At 35.4% G+C, this 13,851-nt stretch overlaps 1 protein-coding gene across 2 annotated transcripts in view; it reads left to right on the top strand.

The window, feature by feature from the left end:
- Positions 1–2,842, top strand: part of LOC107672940 (uncharacterized) — a 33,894-nt gene extending 31,052 nt beyond the window's left edge. For both annotated transcript variants that reach the window (XM_016466328.1, XM_016466321.1), the window contains one exon: positions 978–2,842. In XM_016466328.1, the coding sequence (XP_016321814.1) occupies positions 978–2,824 (1,847 nt within the window). In that variant the 3' untranslated portion in view covers positions 2,825–2,842. The remainder of the gene's footprint in view (positions 1–977) is intronic.
- The last annotated feature ends 11,009 nt before the right edge of the window (positions 2,843–13,851 follow it).

Genomic DNA, 13,851 nt, shown 5'->3' with positions numbered 1-13,851 from the left:
TTTAATAAAAAAATCTTACATATTGTGCCTTTAACATTTTAATAAGTCACTAATAAACTAGTGCTTTCTTTGTTCTCGGTTTAAGAGATGAAGTCGGAGACACTGACACTGACTCGTCATCTCCGCAGTAGTGACGCGTCTGTATGCATGTTTCACACGGATCACATAATCTGAGAATATTTGTTTTCCATTTGAATTTGTTCATTTGAAAGTAGACATTTCACTCTCTATAGATATAATTTTAATGTCTGTAAGGCAAAGATATACATGGAGTTTCGCGCTCAAGTTCACAGACCGAGACGGCAGAAAGCGCATCCTGTTTGCTTTCATTATTTTACAAAAGCACGTTTTGTTGTTATTGTAAGTGCACACAAATAAACGTAGAATCTTTGCAGATTTGAAAGATGTATTGCTCTTATCTGTATGACCAAAAATGTGGGATTATTTTAAGAGCAAGTGAGTGCACCGGCGCCTCCATCTGTCATGCAGTGAGCTGCTGTTCAGCTTCCGCACTCAGCACAGACACTTGAACAGTGCACATTTCTATAGGTAAACATTAGATTGAGTGGCCATGTAAAGTTGCTAATACTTACATATTTCAGATGATAAGCCATATTTGTGGTGGATGAATGATAGGCGAGTGTTTGGATGTCCTGCCAGATGTAGGGCCTACTGTATTACCATAGACCAGCCGTTAACGATCTGCATGACTATATATATATATATATATATATATAAATAAATGATATGATATAATTCAAAATGTATACAGTATATGTGTAATGATATAATGCATATACAAATATATATATACTTATTTTAGGTATTTATACACATTTTTCACAGTGGTTGAAAATTAAGATTTGCACTTATTTCATGAGCATTTGTGTTTAACCAAATAAAAAAATAAAAAATAAAAAAAATCATATCTTTTCAGTCTTATCCATAAAGTTTTGTAAACTCTCTCTCTTTTATAGATGGTTCGTATTTTCTTCAGCACTCCTCTTCAGAAGACACAGATCAAGACTTCACCGTTTCTTCCCAACTATTGCCTGAAGTTCATCCTCTTTTCCTCCCTCTGGCTGCACTTTCTCTGAAAGAAAAGAGGAGACCCCAGCCCTTTCATACTGATATGCCAACAACAGAAGACACCTACAGCTGTGGAACACTGGATTCCATTCCCTCACGTTCCAGTGCTTCTGTAAGCATGCTGGGAGTCAGGGAACTCAGCCAATCACGCGATCGTTGCCTCTCTGAGCCTTCAATGTATTTTTCCACACCCCAAACACCTGCACCGACTCATACACCTGTTATCCGCCAATCCAGCTACGATGCGGCTGTAACAAAGAGCAGAAGTGAGCAGTCACGCAGCTCCTTGGGGTTAAGCCCAGAACAACAATCGCACAATTCTGGAATGGGTACAAGGAGACGCCGTTACACTTTCTGGAAGTCGCCGCAAATCCCCACCCGCTTCCGTCATCCTGCGCAGAGATTGGCCAGCATGTCAAGTCTGTCATCTACTGCCACTTCTTCCCTCAGTTCTCTGGATAGTACATTGTCTCTCAGCTCGGCGGATCCCATCCCCAGCCCTCAAGATACGCAGTCCCGGCCTTTTCTGTTTGGAGCTGCTGCGAAACTGCGGCCACTCACACCTGAAATGTCCAGAAAGCGCTGGACAAGTACTTTCACTTATGAAGAGGAAGAGAACGTTTGGAGAGAGAAAGTTCAAGGGACAGACAATGAGAAAGAGAGTGAATTTGAAGTATCTTTTCATGACTGTGATGGAGAAAGAGCAGTAATGGATGGAGAAAGAGCTGAGAATGAGGATGCCACAAGCTGTGAGTCCTTCTGCGACATTCATGAGGTTAAAGGTTCAGCAAGACCACGCATGCCAGAGTGTCTCTCTGAGACTGTGTGCAGCGTGGAGTTTAGTGTGAATCCATTACAGTCCTCCACCGCATGTCAGATAAAGCCCAATCCTGACATGAATTCACAAGCGATTTCGCTGAATCCATGCAGTATATGGACAGTCCCACAGGTGAATCCAATTGACAATGTGATACAGGAATCCCAGGTCACACAAACACTCACAAACACACCCGCAACAGCACAAAAGCAATCAAGCAGCAAAGCAGAAAACTCTGCAAGTCAGATACAGCTGGAGTGTCCAAAGGCTCGCTCAAACATTCATGCCTCAGGTGGGCAGAAAGTGAGCAGAATGAAAATCACAGTCTTTCCTTCTGCAGGAAGGGTGATGCTAAAACATTCGAAGGTCACGGATCAAACTCAAAGCATCTCGGTGGAAACAGAGCAGAAAGCTGCGGGAAAAATGCAAGAATCTGTCAAGGTTCAGATCCCACAGACACTGTTTTATGGTCATAATGTTCCACTGGTGTTACTTACTACACCTCCCCAGCAAACGTCAGTCCAGGTGAGGACACATTGTGCTCCTCCTGATAATGCGGATATGACAGATGCAGGTTTGAGTGATGAATCTAATGTTAGCTTTGTCGCGACTGATATTAGCAACGGTGTAAGCAGTTACCTGGCAGAGAAAAGTCCTACCGTCAAATCGATTAGTCATAGCTTGAGCACTGCTGATGACCTGCGCCGCCCTGGCTGCATTACTGAAACCGTTAGCCCTGCTGTTAGCATTAGCGGGGGTTATAGTGTCAACCCCAGTATAAAAGTCTTTCACAGCGATGCTAATCAGAGCATGGCTTATCCCAAACCCACTAACAAATCCTCAGGAACTTTTCGTCGCACAATCTGTATCAAGCTCCCTGGCAACAGAGGGACGGCAAAGAACAAACCATTATCATAACTAGATGTGATGTAATACTATGTGGTGGTGGGGGTATGCAACATTTTCAATTTCAATGCAATGTTCAGTAACACTTAAAGCCTTCATGTATAATGCATTATAAAGGTATTCATAATGTGTGTTGTAATGCATTGTGTTTTCATAATTATAATCAAAGTTAAAATGCATATTATAATATTTGAAGGTTTGTTTGTCATGTGTTTTAATGCATTATACTTTCTAAAGGTGTAGCAATGAATAAGATAAGTGTTACAATGTATAACAACTGTGGTTACAATTATTCATGAGATCATACAATGCATTATTCATGTATTAAAACTACTTTTATAATGCATTATATATAAAGGCTTTAAATAAATTGTTAGCCATTTTTCCTAAGAACAAGCTTGGGTATAGAGTCTGCAGCTGGTATGAGCATGTGTGTTTACTTGTAGTAGAGGCCACAGGCATAAGATGAAAATGCATTTCCGCAGGGATCTGACTGCGGGGGTGCGCCTTTTCAAAGGCATCTGCAGAGACACGTGATGCAGTGGTGTGAATGGAAAACTCATTGTTGGGTTTAGTCCATGCTTGTAACAGAAGAAGAAAAATCGCTGGGCACAAAAAGCTGAAAGAAAGTGTAAAGCAGTGTTGGCGGTATGGGGTGTTTAACTTCAAAGAAATAAATATATTAAGAAATGATCCAAGTTCAAATGAACTATAAATACATTAAGATTTACGTTACAAAACTGAAACCAAAATCGACCAAAGCTTAAACCAAAGTAAGCTAATATGATAGCATTTTTAACAATGTAAAGTCAATTGTATATAGAATAAGGCATACAGAATAAGGGTTTTCAACCATTCTCTAAAAATACGTTTTGATGAATGTTGGTGTCTAAACAACACTGGACCCAACTGACTTTCAGTATGTGGACAAAATCAGCTGAAACATTTTTCTAAATATCTTCTTTTGTGTTTTAAGGACATAGAAGTTTGGAACAACATGAGGGTGAGGAAATGATGACAGAATTTTCATTTTTGGCTGAACTATCAGTTTAATACATGAATTATATGATTTTTAAACTGAATTTGACATTACTACTGTTTACTACTCGTTTTTCTTTCTGCTTTCTAAATTCTAATCAGAAATTAACTGCGAAAGTTGTATACACCTTAACTTGGTTAGCCCTAAAATATACATTTGATAAAATCTCTAAAATGTTCCACGAGTCCCTAGAACCCAGTTTGAAATCCCCTGGTTTAGAGTACATGGTGTTAGAACCAGTAGTTGTTCATATTTAAAGACAGTCAATATATAAAAATACAATATGCATGTGCTTCAGGCAGAATTGGAAGTTAATGTGATGGTAATCACTCTTGTGCTAGGAGATTTTAAGTGCTTTAGTGCAAAAGGGTAAACAGCAGACAAAGGGCATCACTATAGTAACAAAGCAGGTTTCAGGAGAAGGGACTTCTGTGAAGACGGCAGGAAAAGGTATAACCCAGGGAAGCAGCGTGATCTGCATAAAATGCTGTGATAAGAAGACCATTAGAAAAACATTAAGGAGAAACAAGCGGGTGGGAGGTGTTCAGACGTGAGTGTGCATAGTGTAGATCCAGTGTAAGACATTAGTGGATAATTGAATGATGCTTTGAATGATCATATGGTTCCAAGTCATGTTTGTTTATAGTTGTAATGTGAGATGAGCTTGTGCCACGATTGAGACATCAGACAGCAGACTTCCTCGAACAAGAACTGGCAAAATGAAGGGTTCCAGGGAACTGTGGGATGTGCATTTGAGCAGGAAGCAGCTTTAACTTTCTCACAGATAAATCAAACGAACCACCGGCATTTGGCCACCGTTCTCTTTTCCACCCACTCTGAGCCATGTGAATAATTTCTCTAGGCGTTTCTGATGAGCTCTATGTCCGCAGCTGTTTCACTCCTCGCACGACCACACAATATTCCACCTTAAAAATGTTATGGCGTTTATCTGCTGAAACAATATGCAGTCTAAGATACCTATACGTGTTTTAAAAAAAGTGCTGGTAATGAATGGTTAGATTCATTAGACAAATGTTATAGCCATGAGATCTTGAACTCCCAACTAATGCTCAGAAGCTGTGTGCATGTCTAAGTTCTCATTATGTTCAAGTTACTCACATGTGGTTTACTCTTCATCAGTCTAGAAACCAAAACAACAGAAAGCAGTGGGGAGTTACAGAAGTAACAGCAGGCGAGAAGCAAATCGATCTAAGTGCTTTCATTCATTTAACAGAATTTATCTTTATGCACAGGTTTATTTTCACCTAATTCAAGACTGTTGAGTGTTTTTATCTGGATGCTTGTCATGTTTTTTTTTATATGTAATTGTACTTTAATTTGTTTTGTAAATCGGAACACTTTTATCACAGATTGTATATCTAAAAACACATTGTGTGCAATTGCTTTGCTATTGTTGTAACTGCTTTCACAGGTAGGATACATGTATACAATAACTGCTTGATCAAACATGTAAAAGTGTTTAAATAAATTCTTTCTAAAATAAATTCCATAGCTTATTTTGGGTTGTTTCCTAGCTCAAACTAGAACCCCTTTTTTAACCTAAAGTAAAAAATGTGCCGGAGAATGTGACATGTTGTTTTTAGAGACATCTGTAAATAGACCAAGATTGCAGCATGTGCCTGAAAACATGTTTGGCTAGCATTTAAGTAAATGCCCATTAAAGCCAGAGTAAATGGAGGTTCGCTAAATCAATTCAGTTTTTTCTCCCTTAGGGAGTGCATGAAAAAAAAAAACATGTAAACCTTGAATATGATGTTAGGCGCTTTGGATAAAAGCATGTACCAGTGCTTGTAAAGCTAAAGTAAATGTAAAATTAAATAACAGAGTACAGACTTCAGTACTACTATGATATTCTGGTATCAGTTCAGACAGAGCATCACAAAATGAACATCACTTGCAATGATGATGCTCCAATCAATATCCTCAGAATTATTATGCTTAGAATTTACTGACAATATCTGCAACCACTTGTTCCATATTGCATTTCTCTGGCCTATTGTGTTTATTATCTCCAACAACAAAGCACTTGAGCGTGATGTAATTTTGACTACAGAAGTGGGAAGTGGGGTCATTTCAAAACTATATTAAGGCAGAGTAATTATACTCTACATTGCACTAATGACAACATATGGCTTCATGTCGTTATCCCATGAAGTATTTATTGTTTAAATCATCTTTTAACACCATAAAATACTAATCTCAGTTCTTATGAGTACACAATTTGTTTGCCAAAGGAGTAGCCATGTAACTCATGTTTCCTAGGGTCAATTACTCCACTTAAAATCTAATTTGAGGAAATGAATGTAATTATTATATTTTTAATGTGGAGGCCTAGATGAGGAAGCTCTGGTGCAAACCACATGATAATTGAAATCAATAAAACAGAGTGAGCCGAACAAGTTTTATAATTGTATTCTGGCACAAGTTCCTTTGAGAATTTGGTGTTGTAGTTGTTGTTTCATTCTGTATTTTTTGAAACCAGCAAAGACCAATATGAATTGAGCTTGTCTTCTGAAGATCTGCATTATAGCTGAATTGAATTTCTTTCATATTAATGAACTTTATGCAGTTAATGAACTGAATGGAACCAACACTGAACTGACTGGAGCTGAATAATGACATTATTTATTTGGATTTGCCTCATTTTTGAAGTTTGCATCATCGATTCTATTACTTCCATGTATAATACTGTGAATCTGCTTTGAAACAATCTCTGTTGTATAAAGTGCTATAAAAAAGGTATTCTCTGCACTCTGTTTCATCCTTCACAAGCAGCTCAGTGCTTTCAATTCATTTTGATGACAAAATGTACATTGATCATTTTGTGACACTGATGTCTCTCTCCTCATTACCCTGAGGCACATGGGTGTAGAATATGCGGGGGACGTTTCCACCCCCCCGACTTTTGATAAAACGTGAATTTGCCCCTTGCACTTTTTTCAGTCAAGTGTGTTCACATAGAAGTTTTTCATGGGCAAGTGTGAATAAATCTAGATTTATATTCAAAGAGATGAGATAGTCAATGCATGACCTGACATTTTATTCAAATCCAAAATGAGGGAACGTAAACTTGGAACGCTAAACACTATCATGCAGTGTATGGTTCATTCATACTTGAAGCTGTGATCTGCTTTTTCCTGCAGAAAGTCCAAAACAAATTTATAGAGGTAATAATTTATGACATGCCAGGAAATCCCTAATATGGACAAAGACATCCAGTTATCACTGTAGCTAAGCCGGATAAAAAAACTGAAATGGGGTTAGGGTACGTGGGCTGGATTAGCTCACTTCCAGAATAAAGATTTCCTGATAATTTACTCACCCCCATGTTATCCAAGATGTCTGTCTTTCTTCAGTCGAAAAGAAATGAAGGTTTTTGAGGAAAACATTCCAGGATTTTTCTCCATATAGTAAACCTTAATGGGAACCAACCAGAGCCGGCCCGACCTAATAAGTTATATAAGAGGTTGCATAGGACCCCTTGGCCTCCAGGGGGCCCCATGTCAGGGTTCAGACAGTGATGCTCGACAATAATAACTTTTATAAAGTTTCAGTCCCGTGTGTTAATGTTTGAAAATTAAGAGGCGGAACTATAAAACTGGTGCAGACTGCAGAGAAGTGGGAAAAGAAAAAAGAAAGTGAGCAACATAAGGGTACGTGATGGATTTTGAAAATATAAGATTTTCAGTTCACTCTCTGACAGCAGGTGGCGCTTTAGGAACAGCAGAAATACAGCCGTTACCCCTCTATACAAAGCAGCGCTGTGCAAGCGCAGCTTCTGACACCTGCTTGTTTGTCACAGAGGTCAAAGGAAGTCAAACAGTATTTACATGTTTTCAAACAGCCATTCGGATTTTTTAATCACTTTGTTGTTTATAACACAAATATTTAAATATACCATATCTTTATTCAAACATTTGTTTACACTTATAAATTTTTGCATTTTAATCAGGAATAAAACATGCCAGCCCAAAATAGATCATTTTGTTTTATTATTGATAATAATAATAATAAATAAATAAATAATAAAAATAAATTATTCTCTTTAATTTTCATAATCAAGGTGTTCTTGCATTATTAAAGCATTAATCTCACAAAATTTTCATACATTTTTCTGAAAGCAATTATGGTTAAGCTTTTGCATTTTTTAAAGTTTTAAATAATTGTTAAAACTGCTTAATTAAATATATCTTCATATTTATGTATTGAAAGATAAACACTGAGTAGATGATTAAGACAGTTTGGTATTTTTTTACAACAGGGTTATTATAGTTAACTTAAATAAAACAAATATTTAAAAAAATGTTAACTGAAATAAAATACTTATACTGTTTTATTTTAGCTAGATGACAAGGCAACATTTCCCATTTTCATTTAGTTTATCTTGATGTTCTAAAATAACTAACACTAAAACTGAAATAAAATGTAATAACTATACAGAAAATCAACAAAACTAATAAAAACAACAAAAACAAACAATAAAATTACTAAAACTTTAAAATGAAAATGACAGCAGAAAATATAAAAATAACATAAAAATAATTCAATATATTAACAAAAACTATAATAGCACATGAATGATACTAAAATAACATTGCTTTACAATAAAGTGTCAGTGTAAGATGTATACGATGGATGTATGTGAATAAAGCAGCAGATGTGCTGAATAAAAATGTTTCACTCTGAAAATAGTTCACTCTGACAGCAGGTGGCGCTTTAGGAACGGCAGAAATACACCGTTACCATGGTTACCACTCTACCCGTTACCATGGTTACCCCTGTACTCAAAGCAGCGCTGCGCAAGCACAACTTCTGACACCTGCTTGTTTGTCCTTTGGAGGTCAAAGGAAGTCAAACAGTATTTACATGTTTTCAAACAGCCATTCGGATTTTTTAATCACTTTGTTGTTTATAACACAAATATTTAAATATACCATATCTTTATTCAAACATTTGTTTACACTTATAAATTTTTGCATTTTAATCAGGAATAAAACATGCCAGCCCAAAATAGATCATTTTGTTTTATTATTGATAATAATAATAATAAATAAATAAATAATAAAAATAAATTATTCTCTTTAATTTTCATAATCAAGGTGTTCTTGCATTATTAAAGCATTAATCTCACAAAATTTTCATACATTTTTCTGAAAGCAATTATGGTTAAGCTTTTGCATTTTTTAAAGTTTTAAATAATTGTTAAAACTGCTTAATTAAATATATCTTCATATTTATGTATTGAAAGATAAACACTGAGTAGATGATTAAGACAGTTTGGTATTTTTTTACAACAGGGTTATTATAGTTAACTTAAATAAAACAAATATTTAAAAAAATGTTAACTGAAATAAAATACTTATACTGTTTTATTTTAGCTAGATGACAAGGCAACATTTCCCATTTTCATTTAGTTTATCTTGATGTTCTAAAAGAACTAACACTAAAACTGAAATAAAATGTAATAACTATACAGAAAATCAACAAAACTAATAAAAACAACAAAAACAAACAATAAAATTACTAAAACTTTAAAATGAAAATGACAGCAGAAAATATAAAAATAACATAAAAATAATTCAATATATTAACAAAAACTATAATAGCACATGAATGATACTAAAATAACATTGCTTTACAATAAAGTGTCAGTGTAAGATGTATACAATGGGGGATGGTGGGTGGTTATGAAGGGGACACTCTTTTGAAAATCTGCTTAGGGCCCCCAAAATGCTAGGGCCGGCCCTGGGACCAACGGGCTGAAGGTCCAAATTGCAGCTTAAATGCAGCTTCAAAGGGCTCTACACGATCCCAGCCGAGGAATAAGGGTCTTATCTAGTGAAAGATCTGCCATTTAAAAAAATAATAATAATAATTTTAAAATAATAATTTAACTTTTTAACCACAAATGCTCACCTTGCACTAGCTCGACCTCACGCATTACATAATCACGTTGGAAAGATCATGTGTGACGAAGGCGGAAGTAGCGACCCAGTTTTTACAAAGCGAACGTGCAAAGAAATGCCCTTTACAAAAAAGAGTAACACAACAGTATCGACAATTTTGAAGTTGTAGGAGAAAGTGAGTTTTTCACCCTACCATACTTTTTTTAACCAAAGTACACAGACTAAGAACTAAACGCGCGTGACCTTTCCAACGTTATTACGTAATGCGTGAATTAATGGACACGCATCGCAGAGCTAGTGTAAGATGAGCATTTGTGGTTAAAAAGTATATAAATCTGTACTTTTTTTTTTTTTAAATGACTGATCATTTCACTAGATAAGACCTTCTGTGAGAAGCTTCATCACTAATCACCATTATTATATATTTTTTACATACGTGTTGATTTCAGAATTGAGTAATTGCTTGTTTTGTTTTTTTTATTTTGGGCATGAGTTTGGTCATCATGCTGGCACTCTATTTATAATTATTGCCTAACCTTTGATGGTTTCACATCTCGCATGTTTCACATCAAATATATTCTGTCTCATTTTTCTGGTTTATGCTCTGGTCTGTCAGTTTTGTCTGGCGCTAATCATGTCTGGTCTATATAGACATCTGCAAATCAAAGCTAAGTGGTCTGTATAGACACCTATTTATAGTGTACCTCTACTTCTAGTTGAGTGTTTTTTTCTTCCAGTATCTGATAAAATTGAACCTAAATTTTGATGTAAATAAATATGATTGTGCTTAGGCTTCTTCTCTTCAGGTCTCTGAATGCTGAATCAAAATTACACCATTATCTTATTGTTAAACCTTGATGTGATGTACATGGAACTGTTTGTCATTGTATGTGAACTGATGTTTATTGCATTTGTCTTTTTTCCTGATAGGCTGAAAGGCTTGCACAAACAGTTTGTTGAAATGGTTTTGGAATTGCTATCCTTGACAGCCTTGTTAGTGACAAATCATGTTACAGGCTCTGTTGTGATGTGTTTTGGTATAACATATGAAAGGCTGTCTGTAGTTTTGGGTCTGTGGTGTAACGTGGGTCGTAGGTTTGTTGATGTATTCACTAAATAAGGATGTTTAACAAATCATCCTCTCCTTAGTAAGTCCTTAGGATTTTTTTTTTCAAAGTGCATTGTCCTGAAAACATTGTAAATCTAAATAATCGTAAGTCTAATAATTCTATTTAACAAAGAAATAATAAAGCCAAAAATAATAAAAAAGGATATATATACATAATGTTTGCTTCGATGTAAATAAAATTTTATCATAAAATTTAAAAATAAATAATATATTACTTATGCTTTAATATTTTTGCTTTACTTCCTAGTTAAAAATTCTGATTAGCATTGAAGACATTTTCCCTTCAGACATAATTAGTTCATAATTAGACCTCACTATCTGTTTTTGAAGCAGTTGAGTCACTCGGTTCAGTCAGTGCCAAAAGTCATAACCCCCAGAAAACATAAAATGGAAAATATGGAACAAGTTAATGGTTTTTGTCTGATTCCTCAGAGGTAATGTAGTGCTTCTTTCACAGTGAGTCTTTTGTTTGTTTGTTTTCCTGTAATTTAGAAGCTGTAGTATTTTGGGGTTATATGAGTTTCTTCTGCATTAGGACATTAACATTTAAACATTTTGGCCCATGTTATTATTTTTCATTAATAATAATGTATCTTTTTTTGCACGTATGGATGGTACTGTAAAGAGATTTTTAGATGGTATAAAAGAACTCCCAGCACAACCTTTTCTGTTGTAACAAATAAATAAATTAATAAATACATACAGTGTTGGGTCCACCTTGTCGAGTCCTAGTTTTAATCAATTGAGTTTAAGTGGGAGACGTTTATTAATGTCTTTTTATATTAATTCTATGTTGTTACTTATATATATATATATATATATATATATATATACAGTATATATATAATTACACATGACATGGATTCGTCCGTACTCTTTCTGTAATATTTCCAAAATATCCAAGTCTGAGTCCACCTCTTTTATGAGGACGTTGTTTATGTTATTGGTGATTATAAAATGGAATGTAAAAATAGTTCTTTATAGAAAAAAAAAACAGATTATGTAGTTTCTTTAATAGAGAAGGCAAGTAAAATGGGTCAAAGCCATGAGAACAGATTTTATGCTTTTATGAACAGATGTTCTGTGATTACATCTTATGCAACCTTATAAAATAAGTAAAAAGCCTAGAACATTTACATTTCATAGCGAACTGCACAACACTGTCTGACTACCGACGATGAGTCACTTTCCAAGTGCTTTATACACTTAATATCACCAACAAACTCAGAACCTTGATGTCTCCTCTGACCATTGATCAAAGAACAGGAGTGCTTCTGGTTCACTCTTATTACAAAACCTGCTTAGGCATTGCTCAGTGACTGCCATGTGAGGGGCCAGAAGCCAGACTGAGCTGTGCAGGATACAGAGGAGGAAAACATTTTAGTGGCTTTACGTATGTATTCACTCAGCGACACTCTGAATGAAACCAAAATTATTCAACTTAAGGTACAAATAAAACCAGCAGTTGGAGATGAATCGTAATTGTGTTGGAATCCTACTTGGAAGAGAATCAGGTTTGGTCTGATTTGCCATGGAGTATGTTCAACAGGGACTTTTTTTGTTTTGTTTTAAGGAAACATTATATGGTTAACTGAAATCATACAAATATTGTATAGAATTTGAAATAAAAAAAAAAAAGATTAAAAACAAACTTTTTCACCCAAACTGTTATAGAAGTTATGTTCCTCTGGTCATTTTTCATATTGTAATCAGATGGCCTATGTTGAATGCACACAGTGCCTGGCTATTCACTTGCAACTAACCCGAGATACATGCCCATTTCACACTTTTAAAGGAATAGTTCCCCCCAAATAGAAATTTGCTTAACATTTACTTACCCCCATCCCATCCAGGATGTAGATATATATATATATTTTTAATCTGAACACATTTGGAGAAATGTAGCATTTTATCACTTGCTCACCAATGGATCTTTTGCAGTGAATGTGCTGTTAGAACGAGAGTCCAGACAGCTAATAAAAACATCACAATATTCCACAAGTAATCTGACTCCAGTCCATCAATGAATGTGTTACGAAGTAAAAAGCTGTGTGTTTGTAATAAATATATCAAGACATTTTTTACTTAAAAACATTGACTGATTTAGGGCTGTCACGATTTCTCGATTCAATTCAAGTAATCGATTTAAAAAAAATCCTCAATTGTATTTTGTCTGTGTGATTAACCAGCAATACCGGAAGTGGCACGTTCCATGGTCGAGAAGGCATTAGCCAGCATAGATATATGAGGGGCCATACAAGCCATAATTCATTCTGGCACTCTCACACACTTACATTCTCCTTTCACATACATACATTTCTACTCTCCCTCACACACATACATTCTCCTTACACATACATACATTTATGCTTTCACACACATACATTCTCCTTTCACATACATACATTTCTACCTTTTTTTGGTATCTATTACTTTTCAAAGTCATCCTGTTTTCTTTTCAAGTACATATTTTAAGTTTTTAATTTTAAATATCACTATATAACCTAAGTGTTATGATACTGATTTTGATCGTATTGACAGGGCTCAACGCTATGGAAATTTTCTACTGGCCCGGTTTGGCCAGTGGTTTCAATTTTTTACTTGCCCTGGCAAAATTTTCACAGGCCTTGCCACAATCAATCAATCAATAAATCAATAAATAAGACTTATTGTTTTCATTGTTGACTGTAACACTGTATTGTAATAAATGATAACCATTTTGCACAAATCAAGCGTAGCGTTAGTTCTGGCAGGTCACGTTAGTCAAGCTCGCATCAGCTGACCTTCAGCTGATCCCCATCTACCTATGGGAATACGACACCTATCTAAGCATTCATATATAAGGTCCCTCAGTATTATCAGCAGTTTTCGCATTGCTCAATAGCTAATTACCCTCCTCCATCCCCAACTACTTCTCCGTCAGTCAGGATTCAGCCTTCTGATT

This window comes from Sinocyclocheilus anshuiensis, unplaced genomic scaffold (assembly GCF_001515605.1).
Source record: "Sinocyclocheilus anshuiensis isolate Anshui unplaced genomic scaffold, SAMN03320099.WGS_v1.1 scaffold681, whole genome shotgun sequence".
NCBI lineage: Eukaryota > Metazoa > Chordata > Actinopteri > Cypriniformes > Cyprinidae > Sinocyclocheilus > Sinocyclocheilus anshuiensis.
This window is presented reverse-complemented; position numbering and strand designations above follow the sequence as displayed.